This window comes from Grampus griseus (genome assembly GCF_964374135.1).
Source record: "Grampus griseus genome assembly, chromosome: 14".
NCBI lineage: Eukaryota > Metazoa > Chordata > Mammalia > Artiodactyla > Delphinidae > Grampus > Grampus griseus.
In genome coordinates this window covers 45,980,418-46,005,948 of record NC_139008.1, presented here as the reverse complement: position 1 = coordinate 46,005,948, position 25,531 = coordinate 45,980,418, and the positions used below count along the sequence as shown (strand labels likewise).

Below are 25,531 nucleotides of genomic sequence, written 5' to 3'. Positions count from 1 at the left end.
CCCTTTTTCCCTGATTAATTTGTGAAGTAACCATGCAAGGCCAGGTAAAGGATTAGCATGTTTCATTAATTCACAAATATTTATTGAACAGCGTATGTTCAGTCTAGGTTCTTAGGAGACAGCAGACAACGAAGCAAAGATCCCTGCCTTCGTGGAGCTTACACTCAATTAGGGGCAGATATGTGTAAACGATGAACGTAACACCTACGTAAATTAAATACTAGAAGGTGATGGATGATTGAGAAAGACAAAAATCAAAAGCAGATCAGGGTGGGAATGGAGTGTGTGGGGATGGGGAAATGTTGCAATTTTAAGTGACATGTTCAGCACAGTTTGAAAAGGGGGATGTTTGCGCAAAGACTTGAAGAACCTGGGGGAAAAGCAGTCTAGGCAGAGGGGATGGGACGGGCAGTACAAAGACCTGGGGAGAAGACACCCTCATGTGCCAGAGGAACAGCACAGAGCCCGGTGTGGCTGGAGCGAGTGAGTGGGGAGGAGATTAGAAAGAAGTCAGGGCAGGAAAACAGCAGGTTCTCCAGCACACAGGCCTTGCTGCCTTTGAGCGTTTTGGAACATGTGAGCAGAGGAATGGTGTGATCTGACTTAAGCATTTTAAAGCAAGCCATCTGGCTCCTAGGTTGAGAATAAGGGCCATTGCCCCAATCCAGGAGAGGGGGTATGGAGGCTGGACCAGGGTGGTGGTAAAAACAGATGAACTCTTAACTACTGCTGCTTCCTACATGGTACCACATTTGATTTTTAGGAGCCATTTTTTGTGATCAAAGAGATGTGACATTTTTAAATTAATTTTTTAAATTGATTTATTTTTATTTTTGGCTGCATTTGGGTCTTTGTTGCTGCACACGGGCTTCTCGAGTCGTGGCGAGCAGGGGCTACTCTTCATTGCGGTGCACGGGCTTGTCATTGTGGTGGCTTCTCTTGTTGCAGAGCACAGGCTCTAGACACGCACACTTCAGTAGTTGCGACACGTGGGCTCAGTAGTTGTGGCTCGCGGGCCCTAGAGTGCAGGCTCAACAGTTGTGGCGCACGGGCTTAGTTGCTCTGCGGCACGTGGGATCTTCCGGGACCAGGGCTCGAACCTGTGTCCCCTGCATTGGCAGGTGGATTCTCAACCACTGCGCCGCCAGAGAAGCCCGAGATGTGACATTTTTTAACTGTCCACAATTTAATGAGGTTCAACCAGAGGCTCAGGTAAACACCATACCTCTTCTACATTGAGAGCTGAAACATGGTTTGAATGACAACAAAATTATTACTAGGGGAGAATGAAGTTTCCTTCTTAATCCCTTGACAAGTGTTTATGGAGCCCCTGTGGGATCGTAGGCACTGTACTGGTTGCTGAGGACATCTTAGGAACAGCAAGAGCATCTTTCTCAGCGGAAGACTTACAATTTAGCTCTCGAGGGTCAGAAGAGGTCACAGGAATCTCAAGGGTCAGAAGAGGTCACAAGGCAAGAAAGACCTCAGGCTTTGGTACAGTCTGGATCTGAGTTAAAGTCTCATCTCTGCCACTAATTGTGGGACTTCAGGGAAGTTATCTGACCTCCCACAACCTTGAAATCTTCCTCTGTAAAAATGTAGATAAAAGTCTAAATAGGACTGTGGAGGGATTCACAGTAATGGGTCGGAGGCGCGTAAACGCCTGGTGCCTAGGAGGCAGCAGCTACCACTCCTGTCAGATGGTGATGCCCAACTGTACACCTCTTTCATCTGCACTGGAAGAGCCACATGCGTGAGGCTTTTCATTAAAGTAGTGAGGCAGCCAATTCGGGAACTTACTTTTCTAAGCTCAATCTATTAGGATAGATCAATGGGCTGATGACACCTCCAGAACAAAATGTTTAAATGTTTGGAACTAGCATCCACTGCCCCCCACTTCTTTCATTCTTTGCTTTCTTCCTGAAACCACTAAGCAGGGCTGAGCAAGGTAGGTATTCACATTGAAGTGGTGGTGGTGAGGTGGTGAACCTGCCCCGGCCCCCCCCCACCCCGTGCGGAGTGCAGGCCAGGTCAGGAGGGCATCTCGGTCTCAGATTGAAGGACGCTAAAGAAACAGGACAGCAAAAGGCAGTGTGTGATCCTAGATTGCTGTGAAAGGTATTCTTAGAAAATTGGCAAAACTTGACTGTGGTCTGTGGCTTCTATGGTAGGAATGTCATCACTGCTAATCTCCTGATCTCGGTGGTTGCATTGTGGTCATGAAGAAGAATGTCTTTGTAGAAAATACAGACTAAAGTATTCAGGGCTGACGGGGGTAATAAGGGGGTGATTATGTCCCCAACTTCCTCTCACATGGTTCAGGGCAAAAAAGAAAGTTTCTTGTACTGTTCTTGTAACTCTCCATTGTTTAAAATTAGTTCAAAATAAAAGTATCTTGAGTATTAAAAAACAAATTTAGAGTTGTAGCTTTGCACCCATCTGGCTTAAGTGTCAGAAGAGCTAGTTTCTCGATGTTCTTGGTGTTCTACATTAATTTGTATGAGATTATAGTTTAATTCTTCAGCTATTATATTAAGTATCATTTTCCCATGCTTTTACTGACCCATAATTTAACCAGCTTACCCAGCTAACAAATCCTAGTTGCATTTCCAGGGAGACACTAGTGGGCACTGGTATCAGCTGACTGGGTTGAAACCCTGCTGACATCACTGTGGGATCTCAGGGAAATGATTTAACATCTCTGTGTCTCAGTTTCCCCATCCACGAAATGCGGATAATAATAATGCCTACCTCATTGGGTTGTTATGAGAATTAAAGTTGATAATGTATTCAGAGCACTTAGACACTGAGCAGAACACAGCCAATATCCAATACATGTTAGCTGGCATTAACTATCAATAGTATTATCCTGCCGCCCACATAACTCTGTTAAATAAAACATAAACATTGATGGCAGTGCATACTCATTGAGAGCACTCCTTATATAAGCTAAATTTATTTTTTGAGGGTGTGTCTTCTAGAGAGTTTTGGAATGTTTAAGATGAGAATGTAGCTGGGTGGCAAAATACAAGATTTAAGACTGAATTCCTTATAAATGAAAAAGCGCTGAGTTGAAAAAAATAACTGAGTCTTCCTGAACTAAGAAAAATTAATATGCCATTTGTATTAATCAGCTATTGTCACAATAATACTGTGTAACAAGTCACCCCGTAGTGCAGTGCCTTAACTAAAAGATTTACTCTCATGCTCACAAGTTTACAGGTTGACCGTGGTTCCACTGATGTAGGCTGGGCTCAGCTGGGCAGTTCTAATTCAAGCTGTGAGTTCTCTGGGCTTGCCTCCAGACTGTAACTTGGGCCAAGGCTTCTTCTGCTCATCTTTAAACCAGCAGCTGCAGAGGCATCTTCTTGTCATGGCCAATGTCAGAAGCACAAACACCAAGTCCAATTATGCAACACGTTCAAGCTCTTTGCTCCTATCATGTCCGCTAACATTTCATTAGCCATATCGCTTGGTCAAGTCCAACAACAATGGAAGGACGCTGAGATAAATAATCCATTACAGGGAACTGAAGAATTGGAATCCAATCTGCAAAGCACTGTATTTGAATTGCCTGCACCCTGTCCAGGTCCAGAAATCTTGGGCCTTTATAAGAAAAGGTACTAGTATACCAGCAGGCAGTACCCATCCGGTTGCTTCCCCAGTAGCAAGGATGAATTTGTTCTGATTTACCTCCCTTTGCTCTTCCCATCCCCACGCACAGTTCAAAAATGGAACTGCAGATATCAGGGTAGCAATTTGTAGCCACAACATTGAAATTTTGCCCTTATAAAGCTTGTCCATATAAAATTAAACATGAACTACACAATTAAACGAATTCACTTTGTTATCTGATGGGGGGGGTCCTTCTGCTCACCGCTTACAAAATCAATACTCACCAATGGTAGAAAGGAAAGGTACCTTTCATCAGAATGCCAGCAATCTGGGGAGATGGTGGACTCAGCGTCCCCCAAAAGCCGCCTCCAAAGATTCCGCTCAGCCATGAAAGTTTTAACGGCAAGGAGGGGAGTAGTCTCAGTTAATCATTGAGATAGGACGTCAGAGTGGTCACCATTCCCCACTGCATGCAGGCTCGTGGATTTCTTATTATCTTCCCCTACACGCTATCATGTTCACACAGTTTGGTCACGCAGTCTGTTCACGAGATTCTGAAGGGGAAGCTAGGGAAGAGATCTAGTCATCTGTTAATTACTTATTCTTCATTCCTACTTCTTTGATCTACCAGAAGAACTGACAAATTATGGTGCGATTAAAAGATTTGAAAGGTGTTCTTGGGCCGGAGATGAGTAGAGCACGGGGGTACCTTGTTTAAAATTAGTTACGGTATAACTTTGCTAAAGTTACAAGAAAAGGGGCTTCCTGCTGAGGGCAGTTTCCTGCAAAGAACTGCTTACAAATGCCCACTTTTCAGACATCATTCCATTTCTATGGGATTAGGGGTGAAGGTCTGTCTTCTGTAACTTTTTCATGCTGACATAGGCGACATATTCTCAGACTGGAAGATGTCAACATGGGTCCGTAGCATCTCTTTGCTGACAATTTTAGTTGCCTGCTTACATGTGTGGGCAGAACAAGCTACAATTATTTTGATACCCACAAAGATATAGATTATTATGTGCAATAATGTTAATCCCATTCTCTTGAGGCCAGTCCTTAGAATTGTGGTAGCCATAGACTCAAGTTGGAGCAGCTTATGTCATGGCTAGCATCTGTCTGGTCATCATGCAGTTAACGTTTTTTCCTCTGGTGGCGGTTATGGTATCTGTAAAACAACTCAGGAATGAACGTCAGACACTGAGTCTGTGACTCTATTTTCCTAATCATTAACTGCTTGGTTTTATACTTGGGGAAGGGCGGCGGGGGGGGGACCTGCAGGGTTCTACTCGGTTCCAGCTTCACAGCAGGAGTCTCTTATTTTGATTTCTATAAAATTCCTGAAATATCCTTGCATATAGTATGTGCTCCGTAAGTATGGATTGAAAGAATAGAGGGCACGGTTATAATACTGGAGAAGCAAAAAGGATTCAACCATTAGAATTCACACAGGTCACTGTGCTTTTTGGCATGGGAAAGTAGTATTATGTGACATTCAATGTGAATGATATGGAAATTTATGATCGGAAATAAATATGGGATCCTATAGGTATATCAACTAAGAGAATTTAGTTTCTGTGTGACATGTTTTGAGCTCACAAAATAGCCTGTCATTTCCCTATACTTCTTCACGTTTATTGTAAGCCTTTTAAATCCCTTCTAAAAACCACAAGTTTACATTCCCCACTCTACTTAACTTTTTATTGTTTTTATGCTTTCTGTGAAGATAGCTAGACAGACAAGGCTGATAAAAGGAAAGCTTGTTCTTATCAAATACGGGTAAATGTGTAATGGGATTTTTTTCTTTCCTACCAGAGGAAGCCCACTGTTTCACTAAGAACTCACCCAATTGAGGTATTTTAAATGGATGGAATGTTAGAAGCCAGCCAAACTGTCCTTCTAAAAGTGACGTGAATGCTAACCTAATTGCCCGAGAATGTTATCAACTGGCCTTTGAAAGCCAGACTTCTACACTGATTCCCCCTGCTGGCCTTGAGGTTGCACTGTCTTTGGAAATTGATGAAAGCAATATACCTGAGCCTTTTCATTTGAGGGCAAGTTACTCAAACGCCAAATCCAGCATTCTTCTAGAAGGCATTTACTCCGTGATAAACATGCCAAGTGTTTCTTGAATTTGCTTCCCAAGGGCAGAAATCCTGCAACTAGACCACCCCACAGCCAAGACTCAAAGTCGAAAACAGAACATGCCAGACTGCGGTAGGGAGTGGGACCACGGGCACAGGGATTAAGGGTAAAACCCAGTAGCAGTAGGTTAGATAAAGAGCCAGACTGCTTTTTACTATTATAAAGTTGGACTCGGGGGTCTGACCATGAATTTCCTTTTCATGAATTTAGAACTGGTGGAAACAATTCTTCACCTTCCTGTGACTCAATTGTTTTTTCTCTTTCCCTTCTTACCTTCCTCTCTTCATAACATTTTTACCTCCCACTCCATAGGAGATGTGGTCACCAGACCAATTTTAAAAGCAGCCTGTCACTGCAGACTTCAAGCCTATTGTGGAATCTGTGTTCAAAGGTCTGTCTGAGACTTCCCTGGGGGTCCATTGGTTAAGACTCCATGCTTCCAAAAAAAAAAGATTCCACGCTTCCAATGCAGGGGATGCAGGTTTGATCCCTGGTGGGGGAACTAAGACCCCACGTGCTGCATAGCGTGGCCAAAAAAAAAGGGGGCTGGGTGGTGGTGTCTGTTGGGGGAGATAGGAAAACTGGTAGATCTCTCCTGCTTGAGTCTGAGTCCATTTGGTGGGAGAAAGGGGGAAACACTGACTTACATTTTTGACACATGCTCCTGCACCAGCTTGGCCTTGTTAGGGCAGCAAGAGCAGCAGTGATGGCTATTTCCTCCCTACAGCAAAAGCCAGTGCCAGTGCCTCCGCGGAGAACCAGAACAGAGAAAGTATCAGAAATATCCTTGGAAATATGTCACGCAGAACCTTGGGTTTACAGAGTTACAGAGCCATCCCAGGTTATACTGTGTCCCGCGTGACAAATGGCACAGTGCTGGCCAGAGGGAATTATATACATACTGATATATTTATTCATTGATAGCATCCCTTCCGCATGTCAGTGTCACTCTTATTTATCTATCTATCTATCTATTTATTTATTTATTTATCTTTGTCATTCTATTATAAAATTTTTCGTTCGGGTCAATTCCAAATTTTTTCCATTGCAACTCTTCTCAGAAGGTTGTTTTTCAGAGCTGCTTGGTGAACTGTTTCCCCATTGCTTCTGAGGCTCTTGTTTCAGCTCCACTTGTTGAGTCCTCCTCTGGGGAGGATTCGCCATCCTCTTGCCTCTGGATTAAGAGTTGATAGTTGTAGCAGATGGTGGGTCAAAGCAGTCAAGTAAAACAAGTTTAAGTGATCTGAGCCTGGCTGTGGGCAGGAATTCTAAAAGGGCTCAGCTGGGTGATTCTTCTGCTCCTTGTGGCCTTGGCTGATGTCATCACTTGGGGGCATTCAGCTGGCAGCAGGGCTGGGTTGGAAGGTGGGAAGAGGCTTCACGCATATGTCTGGCCCCTCTGTGCTGCTCCATGTACCCCTCTCCACCTGGGAGGCTAATCTGAGTGTCTTCACAGCAGGGTGGCTGGATTCCCAGAGGGAGAAAGTGGAAGCTGCTATAGTCCTCTGAGGCCTTGGCTAGGGGGCCCAGACATCACTTACACATTTCACTGGTCTAAACAAGTCACAGAACCAGCTCGAATTTAAGGAGACAAGAAATAGATTCCACTTCTTGAGAGACAAGGATCTGTGGCCATCTTTAACCCATAGTAATATGTGCTGATAACGTCTGCTTCTCTGTTTTCTGTACTTTAACGACATCTCTTATGTTTTATCATTTAAAAAGATTTTTCCAAACACAGAGACTTGGAAACCCTCCCAGCAATGAATTATAAAATGATGACTTTATTTGCCTTTGAAGACTTAATTTTTTTCTACACATAAATCCACAGATATATATTATATATTTTAAGCCAAAGGGAAGTTTTTAGCTAGTTTCTAATATATAGCCACCATTATACCTGTCCAGTTATTAATTTTTCAAGGAGTTATGTACTACGGCATAAACTTGACCAGCATAATCTGTTCAACACAGAGTATTTCAGAGCATAGGTATGTTAGACTGTCATATGTAAAATGTAAGTCAATGTTTAAAAATTTAAGTAAAAATAGGGGTTCTTTTGCAACATACAACAAACAGGAAAATAAAGGGCATAGGAACGTAATCAACCAAGTTTCCTTACACAGTGCATATTGCTTGAGTCAAGGAAAAAAAGCAGATTGGAATTAAAATTTGTATTGCATTTTGGGAAATGTTGTGCAAGGAGAGGGATGTTACTGGAACTGCTGAGTGAATTTTGTTTACTGCAGTTCAACTTTCCACCAAGCAAATCATGTGAGAAGGGACAAGGATAAATACACCTATTTATGTAGGTAATTTTTCTGTTTCACGCCTCTGATTCATCTCTCTGCCTCGCTTTATGGGGAGTCATGCTACACTGGTTACAATTAATTTCAGTGCATATTAGCCATAAAGAGATATTTCATAAACTGACTTGATGTATACTTTTTTTTTCCTCTGCGGTTTTCTTGAAAGGTGAGAACGGTCCACAGGAAAAGCCAAGTGCCAAAGAAGTGGAAGGGCAGGGCCAAGAAGCAGGTGAGCTCAGGTTTCTTTTGAGGCGTCCCCTAGGCCTCATTCCCAGAGGTGAACATGGCTTTACTCAGTGCCCTTTTCTGTAAATATTTATACCGTTTCACCAGGTTAATATCAATATTCGTTCAGGTCTCCCTCAGGAAGCCACCAACCCTGTTAACTACAAGTGTCAGGCTCACCAATCGGAAGGGTACCCTCCCTCTCAGGTCTCAATCACCAGCCCCACTTTTCTCCCGTGTGATCGCAGTTTGCTCAGTGATGCTCTACGCGGGATGGGCAGAGGTTGGAAGGACCATGTCAGAGCTGGGCTGACTGAGGGCAGGTCAAACTCAGCAGATTTCGTTTGGAGGAAAAAATGAAATGAAAAACATTCACAGGGGGACTTCCCTGGTGGTCCGGTGGTTGGGATTCTGTGCTCCCAATCAGGGGGCGTGGGTTCCATCCCTGGTCGGGGAACTAAGATCCCGCATGCCACAGGGAGCAAACAAACAAACAAAAAAAATTATTTAAAAAAATTCACAGGAAATATATCAGAGGCTTTCCTTCCACAATGAATGGAGTGTCCTTTACTGCTTTACATTAAATTTTGAAGAGCCGTGCTTCTGGTCATTTCTCTGTATGTTGTAGATGATGGTGTGAGGAGTGACAGAGGCTTACTACCCCACACCCAGAGCTCAATGAGATCCAAAGCCTTCCTGACATCAACTCTGTTCACTGAAGAACAGATGAGCCAATGGAATGCTTAGAGATCTTCTACTGTAGATTATAAATTGAACTTTTTAAAATAAAATGGCACTTAAGACTCAAAAGAGATTGTCATCTCCTTAGGTTTATCTTTTCTTCCTCCCCACTTTTGTACTCAGGCATGCTCTCCTTTAAAAGAATGATTCACAGGGATTCCCTGGTGGTGCAGTGGTTGAGAGTCCGCCTGCTGATGCAGGGGACACGGGTTCGTGCCCCGGTCCGGGAAGATCCCACATGCCGCAGAGTGGCTAGGCCTGTGAGCCATGGTCGCTGAGCCTGGGCGTCCGGAGCCTGTGCTCCGCAACAGGAGAGGCCACAACAGTGAGAGGCCCGCTTACCGAAACAAAAAAAAAAAAAAAAAAAAAAAGGTTCACACAATTTTGCAGTTATCAACATAACCATCAAAATAAAAATTTCCTTCTTCTTTCTGTTTTCCAAGTCATTCTTCTGGTTCTAATGAGCCCAACGGATGGGGCATCTTTGAAATAGTGGGCTCTGCTCATGTGCCTGCCGCATCCTAAACCGTATGCTGGACTCTTAGAAATAAACCAGGTAGTGTGATAAGTTTTTCACTGAAAAGTTCCTGCATTAACCTTGGAACTTTTGCTAGAGAACTGAAAGCTTTTATTATTAACCTGGAAGATGGAATTGAAGAAGGCCAATCAGAGAAGGCACTGAAGCAAGGCAGCAAGGACCTTGTGTACCTGCCACTGGGTCAGTTGGCTCCCTTTGCTAAAGTGTAGTCCTTGCAATGGAATGAAGTCCTAATACAGAAAACTGTTGTCATCCACACCACCATCGCCCCCAGCTCCCGGCCACCACACCGTTATGCTCCGTGGAAGATGAGTCCTCTGTGAAAAGCTGTCACTGTTTTTACTGTTTGGGGCTGATGGGTATTAATCAACTAGCTGCTGACAGCTGAGGCCATTCTCTGACTATTGTGGTTTTACAGGTTTTATTCCTTCACTGCTCTATCCCAAACTGTCTTTATCGACATAGATTTCTCCCACCCCTGTTCACACACACACACACACACACATACACATACACAGGCACACACATACAGACATGCACACACATCTGCCTGCTTTTTATTTATTCATCTCTTTTCCCCTAATCAGTTGAAAACAGGCAGTGTCTTTATGGATTTAGGACCATCTTGCCTGTGAGGAGAGAGTGGTAGAATACAAGCTCTCTTCTCCACCTCTTGGATGGGCAGCAACATCACCGCAATCTGGGTGCCTCTCATGGTAGAGGAGATTCCTAAATGCACCCCTGAGGGGCTCTGCTTGCTTTTCTAAGTGGCCGGCACAGAGCCCAATGGCAGGATTCGTCTATGCTCTTGGCCAGTGTCAGCATACATTGTTGTATCTGCTCTGCGTCCTTAATCCAAGATCAGAGAAGTCAGAGACGCAGTTCTGGTCATTAAAGTCCTTCTGACCTACTGTTATTCTTCCAAAATAAAAGTAGCTTCCTTTCATTCAATAGAATGTCCAGCTTCAATTCTAACTACATGACTCTGCAGACCTCTTCCATATCACACAAAAAGCACAATCTCAAATGCTGTCATGATCAAATCAAAGTGGTAGGTCCTATTCCTCAAACAGCCGTTTAACAAATACCTATCCGGGCTTTGCTGTGACCCAGGCACTGTTCTGGACACTGAAATAGGGCAGCAAACAATAAAGACAATTTCTTTGCTTCCTTGAAACTTATATTCTGGTGGCAGTGATCCAAAAATAAACAATTTTTAAAAAGTATGATAGTGACAAATGCATCGTGGAGAAATGAGGTAATGTAGAAGGAATCCTGAGAAGGCAACTTTCCATTGGCTGGACTCAGGGAGGACTCCCTGAGGGAGCAGTAATTAAAGTGAAATCTCAATGATGAAATGGCGGGAGAGCATTTCAGATGGAGGGTCCAGATAATGCAAATGATTTCAGGCCAATTTTAACAGGTTGGAGAAGGAAGTTCAGAGTGGCTGGAGCGTGATGGATGAGGGAGAACATGGTGCGAGGTTTGGGAAGACATCATAGGGCCAGGTTATGTCTGACTGCAGAAGATTTGATTTTGTTAGAACTACAAGGAGAAGCCAGTGGAAGGTTGTTAGCAGTAGAGGGACCTAATCTGTTTTAACAAGCTCACTCTGCCTGTGAATGAAAATGGGTCAAAAGAACAAAAGTGAGACCAGTTGAAAGACTATAGCAGGAGAGCAGTGATGGAGGTTTATGGAAATGGAGACAAAATGGCCTGATGTGTTTTGTTCCAGAGGTAGAAGTAACAAGATGTGCTGATGGATTGGACCTAGGGCGTAGGGAAAAGAAGAATCCAGGCTACATCCTAGGTTTTTAGCAGCAGTAACTACATGGGTGATGGTGCCACTTACCGACGTGTGAAAGACTGGCCACAGGGCAGTTTTTATTAATAGAGTTAATAGTTCAGTTTTGGCCATGGTAAATTCAGGAGGACTCTCGGCCATATGGGATGTCAAGAAGCCAGTTAGGTATCTGAGTCTGGATGTCTAGGGAGAGATGTGGACCAGAGATACAGGCTCGGGAGTCACTGGCAGAGAAATGATACTTAAAACCATGTGACGGGCGAGATTCACTAGGGAGAACATATAAATAAGGAGAACAGTGAGGCCTGGGACACCATGGCCTCTAGACATGTGGCACCAGGGGAGAAGGAACAGTCACAGCAAGAAAGTGTTTCAGAAAGAACAGAGTAGACTCTGAAATGCCCCTGAGGAGTCCAGGAAGATAAGAAAGGAGAAATGACCATTGGGTTTGGCAAAGTGAGGTCATTGACACCTTTGATAAGAGAATACTTCAAGGAGGATCGACCGAAGCCAGTTGGAGTGCTTTACGGAGAGACCGTGAGATGAGGAAGTCCAGAGCAATAACATGGACTGTTCTTTTAGGGAGTATTGCCGTGAGGGGAAGCAGAGAAATGGGATGATGTGACAGCAAGGCAAGGTTGAAAGTCTGTAGTTTGTTCTTTTGATGTTAACAGGAGTTTGTCATCTAACAGAAGAAAGTGATTTGTCTCCAGTTATCTCCCTACCAAAAATCTTACTCTCTGTTCTGATAGAGGTGTGACCTAAAAGTAACAGTCATATACATTATGGATGAAGGATATACTAGAAGATATCCGATTAGCCTTTAAATGTGTGTTAGTCACTATGCGTGTATGAGTTATCTTTAGTTCCATAACCTTGTTACTGCATGAAAAAAAATGTAAATATTCCTTTTCCATTTGTCAAGTATTAACCATTCCAAATGATTTTGATAACCCTTCCTGTCTTAAATATACTATTTTAGTGTTAGTAAGTTAGTTATTATCCTGGAGCCCAAATACTAGTGGAGTCACTGGGGTGCTGATAATATTAAGAAGAAAGTCCAGCTCTGACGAGGTTAGTTGCTGCTGTGAGGCCCAGGCACGGACCTCCAAGTTCCTTAGTCGCCACTCTGTGCTTGGCTGACATGAAGTCACCCAACGGCTTTTGGTGCTTTCCTACAAATGACCCCTTCTCCTGGACCTCTTCTCTGACAGCCATCAGATGTGCTCCCTACAGCTTGACAGCCTGGCGTAATGGAATAGAAGTTCTGTGCTAAGAAAAACCAAACTTTAAAAACACACACATAAAAGCACTTTGTAGAAATTTGCAAGGATATACTTTCTTTCACAGTCTTTTACTAAGAAAAATAAGGTACCATTCTTCTAGAGGTAGGGAAGAAACAAAATGCCAAAGTATAATACTACCAAACAAACAGTCTTCTTCACCAAAAAGGTAGTTTGTAGTTCATCAGGCTCTGTCTTAACTGAAGGGTTTTTGTTCCATTAATCGTAGAAGAGAGTTACAAACCCAAGCCCCTTCAAAGACCATTCAGTGTATTACAGCACGAAACAGGCTCCTGCTTCCTTCGGTAGAGTAGGAGGTGAGGTGGGAAGGGAAGCTCCAACCTGACAGTATTTGGCTCTGAGACAGTGTTTCTCTTTCTGCCTTATAGATGGTGCCAGCGCTGCCACCGTGCCCAGCCCTTCTTCAGAAGAGGCAGCTGAAGTCTGTAAAGATGAAGGTATGAGGCCACTTACTACATCAAAAAATCACAAACTCTTAGAAAACCGTTTGGGTTTTATTTGTATGGGAAAATGAAGCGGTGTGCAAATCTATCCAGTTCTCTTTAAGCATCTCTATTTCCAACACAAATAGCCAACCCCCTCTGTTTTATTCCATACCTACCGTTTTCAGAATTTATATCTCCATTTACATTTGTTCCTCTGTAAAGTAACTGTTCATGAAACAATAGAATGATTGGAGAAATTACGTTTAAAGATGTTTATTTGAAACACCAGAATTAGGCTGTTTACAGCTACTTGTCAGGAATGGCTTCATTTGAGAACCGTCTACCAGAGAGCTCCATTATCTAGACAGAATAAGAAAGAAGAAATGTTTGAAAGGCATCCTTGAAAATAAATCTTTGGCAAGAACATCATTCCTCACTCTATGGACAGTTACTATGAGAAAATGTTGCTGGCCCAAGTATCTTTAGAAGAATAAAAAAGTAAAAGAAAAATTTATGTAGGTTCTAGGAGAAAATGTGAGGGAGAAATAGTGGGGACATTCATGTGCAGATAATAGAGTTTTAAAGATATATATTATCTAAAGGAAAATGAAATCATCATTTATTTTCTTTCCCTCCTGATTAACTGTCCACACACACAAAAGTTATATTATTTTATATCTGTCATTGATAACTACTAAAAACCCTTCTGGAATGGTAGACAAGATAGTTACATTTGTACAAATGGACATCTGGTAAACCATGTGATATACTTGGAACTTTTAGATAAACACGCTGAATGCATTTCTTCAGTTGGGAGTGATATGAAAATATATCCATACTTAAGATTGATATTAGCTACTCCTGGAATCAATGTTTAGAAAATCAAAGTGGTTTTAAAAATAATAGTCAACTGTTTGCATCATTCATTTCATTTCATGTTGCCTGTAAACAGTTTTTCTAAGTAAGGTGTCCTGTGTAGGGAGGGTAGTTGCTAAGATTGTGAACTCTGGGACCAGATGGTTGAGGCTTAAATCCTGTCTCTACCACTGGAAATGTATGTAATCTTTGACAAGGCATTCAAGTACTTAACAAGGAATTACCAAGTAATGACAAGTAACTAACTCCTTTGTGCTTCACTTTTCTCCTCTGTAGAGTGGGAATAGTAACTGTATTTACCTCACAGAATACAATAATACACAGCCATTGCTCAAACTGTTTACCTGGTACCTGTGCAGACTGGGCTCCCCAGGAAACAGACTGTGATGGAGATTAGGGAGCTGACATTTATTAGGGGGAGCTTTTGGAATCAACACCTGTGAAAGGAAAGGGAAGAATGCAGAACTGGGTAAAGGGAGAAACTGAACTACAAGGCATTCTCAACAGAAGCCACAGATGGTCTGAAGATGACATGACCATTCTGAGATGTCCAGTTGGGATGAGAGAGTCTGGCTATTAAAACCTCCCATTTGATAAGTCATCTGTCATTGGCTGCCTTGGGAAAGGGTGTGGCCTTGGATGAAGCAACTCTCTTCTGCTGGGGTGATCCTGGAAGCTTGAGAGGGATGAGGGATGCCTGCAACTGGGAGAGTGAGCTCTTCCTTCCTGAAGGAGGATGCGGGTGGCCCAACACAGCATCCACCATACTGTTGCTTTTGGTGGTCTTTTTCTAGTTCATTGTCACTTTTTTACTGAATCCCTTGGCACCTCCCTTCATACTACTCAGATATGTGTTCTGACATCCCTGGTTTTAAAATTCTTTGGAATATCTAAAAATGTAAACCATGTTAGATCACCTAGGTTCTCATAATTAACTCTAGGTCATCTTAGAGAGAGAAATAAACCTGAGTGAAAAGGCAAAGAGTGGTGTTTATCCTAAGCAAATAAATTCGGACATCGCAGTCATTTAGGCTGTGATACAGATTTTTCAATGTCCTGAAGTGGAATGGCAGAGTTTAGGAAACAGAAGAAATAATCTAATTTAAGTGCTTCAAACTGAGATTTTTCCTGTAGAGTTGTTTGGTTTGGAGATATCACACCCTTATAGAAACACACTGTTTGTGGTGTTTCTTCATGCTTTTAGGATCTCACACCATTAATTGCTCCTGCCAGGATCAATTTCTCGGAACACTTTTAGATGTTTTGTTTTTTTACATGAAACTTTTAATGGTGGTAACGCCAACGAGTTCTGTCACATATCACAAATGCAATTTCCTAATAAGACTAAATGTGAAGTTTTTACCAAAATAAATTATTAATATCCATTAACCTCTGGATCTAAGGAAAAGAATTTTGAAATGCACATTAACAAGTGATCCAGTTTCCATTAAAAATAGAATATACAGGTTATGATTTTTGCCTTTTCCTTCTGAAATAGCATGTACAGAAGACCACTATTTTAACGGATTATCACTACAACGCTTAGGCCAAGCATCTATTGCTTACAGATCTGCAAGTGTGGAGATAGATACATAGCTTGATTTTAGATACATAGCCTAGAATGAAAAATAAATGAATTTGCCATTGAATGCCTCCGAGATTGAGGTCATGACGAGGTTAAAAGGCATTCGTATATGTTGAGAATTCATTTCAAGCATTCACCATTGTAAGTTTCATGCAGAAATATATCTCCTTGGTGACATCTGGGCTATTTATGAGCTCTGCAGCTATAAGGCTGCTTATAAAAATGCTTATTACACTCTCCAGTTTAAGTGCAGAATATTTTTGCTGACCAAAGTTCTTCAAAGGGCCCTTGCTCTCTTGTCTTTGTTTCCAGGCTTTGCTCCTGACCCAGCATCTTCTTCTTAAGTCTTGGAATCACGAATATTATGGACTGGCCTTTTTTTAGTATTCTTTCCAATATAATTCCCAAAGATTTTGAGCCTCATTATTTATTTTCAGCTTTGCTTGTTGGTTGGCTGGCTTTATATTTGTTATAATTTTGGCTCCCACAGGAAACTGGTGTCTTCTAGGGTACAAGGACTGAAAACAAAAGAAAAAATGAGCTGGCTAATGTCACTTGGTTTGGGAGATAAGATTTTTAAAAAATTAAAACAGATATGTGAAAGTTGAAGAATTTCAGGAGGAAGTGTCTTTGGGGGTGTCTCCTTAGGCCAGCGATTTTGTTCAAATGTTCTAGACATATTCCCCACTGGGTACCAAGAATGGATGTTTATTGCCCATTTACCCCACATAACAGCTAACAGTGCAAGCTGCTAACAGGAGGTACAGCTGATTGGCTTATGGATCAAGAGCGAGCTTGTGAGCTCCAGACGGAGGACACCTGTTCCCAATGACTCATCACAGCCTTCGGGTGGGCAGGAGTTGAGTTGGGTGGAGGAGATGTGAGAAGGAGGAATGCCGATGAATAATTCATCCACACAAGGGGTGCATGCCAGGGATGCAGCAGCCAGGACTGAATAGAAAGGAACTCCAAGGTAAAGAAACCTGAGAAAATATCTGTTGGTTGATAGGGGCTCTGAGGTCCTTTATAAAATAGGGCATACACTAATCTATTGAGAGATTTCTTTCTCTACTGGTAAAAATATTCCAATTATTGATTTAATGGTAGTTTACACTTTAAATCCTTAAAAACAAACCCAGGAGTACAAATGTGAAGGCTATTTAAGTTAACAAATATAGAGGCAATCAGATGGAGAGGCTATAAACCCAGGAGTAAAATTTGTATTAGGAATATCAAGTATTCTGGTTGAAACTGCTGCAGAGTTATTATTATTTTTAATTATCATCATCATCATTATTTAAGATATAGTCAGTCTGCTTAATTCAAGGAAAACTCTCTGTTCTGTTATCTCAACACTCTTAATAGCTCATCCTCACTCACACCCAAGACCAAGGCACCTTACTGGGGGGGTGGGGAGGGGGGAAGTGCTGCTTAAACACATCCTGATTCTGCTGTCTTATTATTTAATCAGTGCCTAATTTGAATTTAAAGGGCAACTAGACCAAATCATATGCTCATGAATATTAACAAAATCAACTAATGCTCAGGTGCATGCACACTTGAGCTAGTATTCCTTTGGAGCTCGGCGTAAGTCATGGCATTGCTGTCTGCTGTTTACGAAGTGGGATGTCACTTGGCAAAGGACACATTAACCCTTCATCTAGTTTCAGGCCTCCTACAGGTCAAAATTTCTGTAGGATAGGGAGAAAGTTCCAGCAAGAGTCAGCCTTGCCAAAGAGGACAGCACAGAAAGGATGGGGTTATATATGAGGAATCGGATTCAGGAATGTGCAAGAGATGAGCATAAATGCTCCCAGCCACGGGTAGCTGTAGGCCTGGGCCAGTGGTGTCGACTCCAGAAGTTTCTGTTCTATTCCTTGTCTAAATCGTTGGAGAGAAACAAAACATTGGGCCACCTATGAAATTCCCCTCAGGCTTCCCTAATAGGATTCTTTTTAGTCCTTTCCCTATTCTAGAAATCCATTATCACCCTACAAAGCATCCTCCCCGCTACCCACCACCGTGGGACAGAGCTCTCCCCTGTCCTAGATCTGCACTGATGCAGTGTCTGGATACACCGTGACACCCAGGGCTATCACTCTTGGATGGTAAGAGTCTGAAAGGTGGAATGAGAGCCGCTGCCCTCTGGTAGTTCAGTGAAGGGGAAAGAACCAAGATATATGGAGTGTGTGCTCTACTCAGTGCTTTACATTTCTGTACAATCTATTTTTCATTTCACAAAAAGGTAACCTGAGAGTCAGGAAGGAGAAAGAGAAAGGTGTCCGCGGTGGGTGGGGAGAGGGGAACTGTTTTATCAGTGTTGATTCCCATGGCTAATACTTGCATGATCTTACATAATCCTCAAAAATGATAGTATTTTATTCTATTTTAAAATAACATTTATTTTTCTACTTGTAAGATAATGCATATTTATTGTAAAGTATTTTTAAATGCAGAAAAGTATAAAATGTAAAAGCATATAATGATTTTCCCTTTAAGGTTTAAACTGTAAAAAAAAAACCCAAAAAGTCCTGTTTTTTCAGTTAGCAATATACCATGAATATTTTCCCATGTCTTTAAAAATTTCTCAAAGGCATGTTTTTTATTGGAGGCATAATATTTCACCATATGGTTGTCCCACAATTTACATAACCAGTGTCCTAATGTTAGATGTAGTTATTTACAGTTTTTCTCTCTATTATAAATAATAGAGAAATGCAGTATATACATTTTAGATAAATCTGGGTGTGTATCTATGATCAGTTCCTCAGGATGAGATCTTGATTTTTCATTGATTTACTAGGGAAAATATTAAGATATTTTTTATTGCTTACATTTATTATTTTAAAAGTAATGTGTGTTTATTAAATGAAAAAATAAGCAAAAGAAGAAATGAAAAATATCACTCATACTCTCAATCCCCAGAAATAAACATATGTAGTATGCTGGTATATAAACTTCCAGACATTTTCTAAGCTACCACACATATATATATGAAGTATTTTTAGGGTATTCTGCAATGTATGCTAGTTTGAAATTGTCTTTTAAATATAGCAATAGATTGCAAAATTTTTTCCATGTCTTTTGATAGTCTAATGTTATTTAATTGTATATTCCAATAAGCAAAAGACCATAATTTACTTACCCAATTTCCATTTTGAGTCGTTTCTTTGGTTTCAGTTTTAAATTCTATACTGGCCAGGAACATGCTTTTATCTTTGTAGATGTTCATGATCATTCCTGTAAGAAAACCCAAATAAATTTAAAAATGCATACAAATCTTTTTTTCTACAATGAATAGAGTTTATTCCCTTTTTTGATTCTTTAAATAATATATGTTCATTGTAGGAAATTCAAATAATTAAAGGGCATATAAGGAATAGAATAAAAGCACATGTGCAATCACAGCTCCCTGAGATAACTACCATCGCATTTTGGGGACCATTCCTTCATGCATCACTTTCTGAATATACACACCCACATAAAATTGTATATAAATCCATCATATGATGCATGACTTTAATGTAATTTCCCTTTTATCTTGTTTGTTTACTTCCCACCTTCCAGTTATTCAGAGAGTAAAACACGCTGATTAAGAATCTAGTCTCTGATTTCAACTTCCGGAGTTCAGATTCCAGCTCTCCTCTGACCTGTGTGACCTTGGGCAAGTTACTTAGTCTCTGTGTGCCTCAGTTTCCTCATATGTGAAATGGGGATGATAATAACACCTCCGTCACAGGTTACTGAACATTAAAACAAGTCAATCCCCTTAAACATGTCAAGGAGTATCTGATACACAGTAAGAGGCACAAAATTTTTAGCCATTGTTAAATGTATGTGTTTATTTTATAAAAACTGTATCATATTCTATGCACTTGTTGTTAACAGACAGAAAAACTTTGTGGAAATCCCTCCAAGTCATTTGTGTAGATCTAATTTATCCATTTTAAAGCTCAAGTGATATTCCATAGCTTGGATGCACTATAATTTATTCAACCATTATACTGTGATGAGCAAGCACTTTCTTCCCACTTTATCGCCATACAAACAATGCTGCAATAGATGTCTTTTTCTCATATATCTTTACAAGCAGTGCTTTTTTTTGCATGGGAAAGAGTCCAAAAGTGTGAGTTCTTTGAGGAGTATGTGTTTTTAACAGATACTGCCAAACTGCTTTCCCAAAAGACTATAACAATTCGTATTTCCATCAGCAATCATTATTTTTGTTATTTCTAATTTTTGCCAGTTCAATGAGTATAAAGTAATAATATCTCATTACTTTTAAAAGGTCAGTATTATTATCCCAATTTTGCAGGTAATTGAGGCTCAGAAAGTTTGAGAAACTTGTCCAGTTATCCAAAAGGTAGAACCAGAATTTGGAAACAAAGTCTGCCTGAACCATGCTTTTTCCATCCTACCATACTGCTTCCCGTCATGCTCTTCCCATCATACTGCTCCCAACCATGCTCTTTCCATCCCACCAAATCATGCTTCTGGAGCAAGGGATATTCCTTGCCTGAGGGGGCTAGGATACAGTGAGAGGGCAGCATGGGAAAGCTGAGACCCAAGAGAAGCCAGCAGGGCAGTAAGACTGAGGCAACAGAAGAGACCAGCCTACTTGGTCCACATTATAGCCTTGACTCTAACCCATAGTGGAAGTCTTACAAAGAAATGACTACACAGAAACCTCCAACTATATAACCCACCAGATATAAAGCCCAAACCCCTTTCTGTATGGTCTGGTTCCATACTTCCTCATACCCCACATGTACCCTACTCTGTAGCCCAACTCACATGTTTGTCATTTCCCAAATACCACTGGCCTACAGTGTTCGGCCCTCATTCTGCCACATCTGTTTATTCAAGATTCACTTCCAATATCTTACCTTTACATCAGTCTTTTACTTCATTTTTCCCTTCCTCTCTTCCTCCTCCCCTCCCTCCCTTTCTCCCGCCCCTCCTTCTATCAAATTAACTGAACCAACATTTCAAGTACAGGAATTATACTAGATAATGTGGGGTGGTTGGTGGGGGCATGCACATTTTCATCTTTCTTGATTTCTCCCCTCCTTATTACATTTCATCCCATACAATAGTGAACTGTCCTTTCTACTGTTTCTTATAAATTTGTTTAAAATATATCATGTGCCTTGTATCAATATTTTATACATGACATATCCAACTCACTAGAATGTAAATATCTTGAAATCAGATACCAAATCTCATTCATTTTCATGTTTCAAGACCAACACAGTGACTTGTGCATAGTAAGTCCTCAGTATTGGATATAGAACCCATCATAAATAATGGGCCACTTATAATTCTCCTAATGTCGTGGCCACTGTCCCAAAATATTTATTACTATTTTTAAGGCTCATATTAGATGAAGTTCCGCTTTCAGAATTCTATTTCAGAAGTGAATTTTCCCCAAAATGTTATGCTGTAAAAACACAAATGTAAATTTGAGCCAGAGACTTCCCTGTTTGTTCACTTTCAGATTTGGATATTCTTACACTATAAGAGAAAAAAACTAAACTTCTTCTAAATGATAAATGTATATAGATTATTTCCAGTGGCTGAGGCTAGTTATTTATGCTTAATTTATGGTAAGGCTTTTTGGATAAGCTTTTCAAATACTTTGATTAAATATGTTTAAAATCGGATTAAATAGGTGGAAGTAGACAAAAATCATGTATCTACTTTTTAGTATTAAAATTATATTTATCTCCCATTTAGTATAGTTAAAAATATACCTATATTTTGGGCTTCCCTGGTGGCGCAGTGGTTGAGAGTCCGCCTGCCGATGCAGGGGACATGGGTTTGTGCCCCGGTCTGGGAAGATCCCACATGCCGCAGAGCGGCTGGGCCCGTGAGCCATGGCCGCTGAGCCTGCGCGTCCGGAGCCTGTGCTCCGCAACGGGAGAGGCCACAACAGTGAGAGGCCCACGTACAGCAAAAAAATAAATAAAAATTTAAAAATACATATATTTTAATATACATATAGTTTAACATATATATAGCAATTGGAAGGCAAGTAGCAGTTGCTGTCCAATCACATTTTCACATATATATTTTTTTCCTTACAAATTAAGTGTGACTGTAATTACATATTTGTAGCAGTCAATTCAGTTATATGATCTCTTGGGTGTATTTCTAAAGATCTGGTGGAAAGGCTTGGAAAGAAAATCATCCCAGACTAGGTTATGGAAATCAACTGAGTGGAATAGTAACCCTTGTCCAACACACAGTAGGGTCTAACTGTTGGTCCTAATGGGTCTGAATGAAGGCAAGGAGTCCTGTAATCTATTTTCGGATTCACTGGCCTAGTTTTTAAGTTCTTTGGGGCAAGTCATGTCGCCTTTATGAGCCTCAATTTATTCTGCATTCACATCACCACTGTGTGGCCAACTTTTTTAGGTTGTGCCTCGGTTTTCTCCTTTGTAAAGTGGGGATAATAATAATATTTATATCACAGGGTCGTGAAAAGTGAAAGTGCTTGTAACAGCTGCTCAAACGTGGTAGACTTTCAGCAGGTGTTGACAACATTATTTTTTTACAATTATTGTTGTTAAATATATGTGTTGGCTTCAGAATTTTAACTACTCCAAACAGGACTCCTGTGTCTCGTTGAATCATTACCAAATCTATTGACATGTATAAAGTTAAAGAAGCTCGATCACAGGTGATATTCAAAATATTTAGCAACAGCTGTGGCCCAGTGGCTGCCCATCAAGGTACATCATGCTCTGGTCCATCATACTGGCAGAGACCAGTTGAACAGTGAAAACAACTGGAGTAAACTATACAGGCAAGCAGGAGTACTTCAGAACTCTCTGTCTGGCCCCCATTCACCAAGGATTTGATAGCTGGGTAGCCTGGCTTGAATACCATACATAGACTTTCCTTTTGTTCCTTCTATAGCTCCTTCTACCTGCTTTGCATTTTATTCTCTTATAGAAAAGACCTAGAATGGAAGGTCCATATATCCATATTTTAGGATGCTTTTGTCAGCGTGGCCTAATAAGAGTAATCATACATCTTTAAAGCAAGCGCACTTTTGAGAGTGATGAGGGTGCTATTAATAATTATACCAGGGCAAGCAATCACACTGGGACCAGGGATAACAAGATGGGTACTCACCCCACCAAAAATACACGAAGTCTTTTCAGTCTATAAATCAACATTATAATATCACTCACACATATTTAAGAATGTTTGTTGAACTTTGACTCCTAAAAATGTACTATTCTAAGAGTATAATTTTTTTCTATCTTGTTAATTAGTATAAAAAATAATGTTTGGAATAACTCTTTAAGATAGTCCCATAAAAGGTGTATTCCTAGCCAATCTGGATAAATCCAGAGCATCTGCTAAGAGCAGTCTAATTTTCTTTGATTTTTATTTTTTATTTAAGTATAGTTGATTTACAATGTTGTATTAATTTCTTCTGTACAGCAAAGTGATTCAGTTATACATATACATACATTCCTTTTTATATTCTTTTCTATTATGCTTTATCACAGGATATTGAATATAGTTCCCTGTGCTATATAGTAGGACCTTGTTGTGTATCCATTCTCTATATACTAGTTTGCATCTGCTAACCCCAAACTCCCAGTCCATCCCTCCCCCAAGTCCCCTCCCTCTTGGCAACCGCAAGTCTGTTCTCTGTGTCTGTAAGTCTGTTTCTGTTTTGTAGATAAGTTCATTTGTGTCATATTTTAGATTCCACATATTAAATGATATCATATGGTATTTGTCTTTCTCTGACTTACTTCACTTAATATGATAATCTCTAGGTCTATCCATGTTGCTATAAATGGCATTATTTCATTATTATGGCTGAGTAGTATTCCATTGTGTGTGTGTATATATATATATATATACACACACCACATCTTCTTTATCTGTTCATCTGTTGATGGACATTTAGGTTGTTTCCATGTCTTAGTTATTGTGAATAGTGCTGCTATGAACATAGGGGTGCATGTATCTTTTTAAATTACAGTTTTGTCTGGATATATGTCAGGAGTGGGATTGCTGGATTTGAGTGTTTAGTTTTAGTTTTTTGAGGAACTGCCATACTGTTTTCCATAGTGGCTGCACCAGCTTACATTCCCACCAACAGTGTAAGAGGGTTCCGTTTTCTCCACACCCTCTCCAGCATTTGTGGTTGTAGACTTTCTAATGATGGCTGTTCTGACTGGTGTGAGGTGGTACTTTATTGTAATTTTGATTAAACCAGCCTAATTTCCTATGAAATGAGTTTCAGATTAACCCAGTGATTCTCAGACTTTAATGTGCATTGAAATCAAATATACATTAATATTTGAGTTAAGGGCTTCCCTGGTGGCACAGTGGTTGAGAGTCTGCCTGCCTATGCAGAGGACACAGGTTCGTGCCCTGGTCCAGGAAGATCCCACATGCCGCGGAGCGGCTGGGCCCGTGAGCCATGGCCGCTGAGCTTGCGCGTCCAGAATCTGTGCTCCACAATGGGAGAGGCCACAACAGTGAGAGGCCCGCGTACCGCAAAAAAAAAAAAAAAATTTGAGTTAAGAGCTGAATATTCTAAAGGCATTTTAAAGGATTTCCAGTATTAATTTTGAAGATATGTACTTTTGCCACTGCTTAAGATCTGACTTCTCTGAAAAGCAGACCATGACAGTGGTTCATGTAGGATGGCACAAGGTCATATTTGGACTGGGCAGAGACACTGGAGAAAGGCAATGTAAAAGAATTCACTTCAGATCTATAACATGGTGGGGCTCTTGCTCAGATATTCCCATGTTTAAAGTTGTATAGCATCCATTAGGATGTTAATAAGTGTAAATGAATGATAAAAGAATTCAGCAGCCAAAACATTTTAGAAAGTACAGGTTTAGACAGGTAGTTTCCACATTGCAGGACTTTTCAGAGCCTTCAACATGCTGACATGCATTGAGAAGTTCAGGGGAGATTGAGGCATGTGGCATTTCCGATTTTAATTGACCAAATCTTATTTAAAAAAATTGATTTGTTTGTCATTTTTTTCATATATAAAACATTTTTAATCCAACAAATTATAGTTTGGGAAACAATCTCACATCCTATCCAGAAGAATTTAAAAATATAGTTTAAAGTTTTGTTTTCGATAAATCATAATCACTGTTATAATAAAAATAAGCAATAGTAAACTAACTTTTAAAAAATGGAGACTGAGTTTCTTAAATCCATTGTGGCACAGTGTTTTTGAGGGAATATTCTCCCAAGTTTCAGAAAATGATGTAGCCTCTCAGTTGTTTTGTTTTTTTTTTTTTTTTTTTTTTGCGGTACGCGGTCCTCTCACTGCCGCGGCCTCCCTCGCCGCGGAGCACAGGCTCCGGACGCACAGGCCCAGCGGCCAGGGCTCACGGGCCCAGCCGCTCCGCAGCACGTGGGATCCTCCCAGACCGGGGCACGAACCCACGCCCCCCACATCGGCAGGCGGACTCCCAACCACTGCGCCACCAGGGAAGCCCGCCTCTCAGTTTTTGACACTAGGTTTCCATGACCAAAAATGTGTATCCTGCCTCATTCTTAATGATGTTTGTTGTCATCTGTTCTTCCCACCACTGTTCCCAGGGTGGGTATATTTATTGTGAGAGACAGAGAGTGTTTCAGAACTGCTGCATTCCTTAACAAAAAGTAAAGAATGATTGGCTAGCTAGTGGCAAAGACAAACATTTTTTTAATCAAGTACAAAGACAAGGTTTCCTAACAAACATTGATAGCATTTAATGGAAAGTTTTCTATTTCATTTAGAAATTAACCTTCTTTCTCAGGCCAAAAGGACAGTAACCCTCACATATACACGTGTGCATACACAAAACAACACACACACTTACATTTGGAATCTAAAAAAAAGGGTATAAATGAACTTATCTACAAAACAGAAATAGAGTTACAGATGTAGAAAACAAAGTTATGGTTACCAGGGTGTAAGGGG

The 25,531-nt window shown here is 40.8% G+C and overlaps 1 protein-coding gene across 1 annotated transcript in view; it reads left to right on the top strand.

The window, feature by feature from the left end:
- The window catches only part of MACROD2 (mono-ADP ribosylhydrolase 2), a gene marked incomplete at its 3' end in the record, with an annotated part of 1,963,559 nt that overhangs the window by 1,830,152 nt on the left and 107,876 nt on the right, over positions 1 to 25,531 (top strand). Inside the window, 2 exon segments of the mRNA XM_082670986.1 lie at positions 8,236 to 8,298; positions 13,050 to 13,118. Coding sequence (XP_082527112.1) covers positions 8,236 to 8,298; positions 13,050 to 13,118 — 132 coding nt within the window.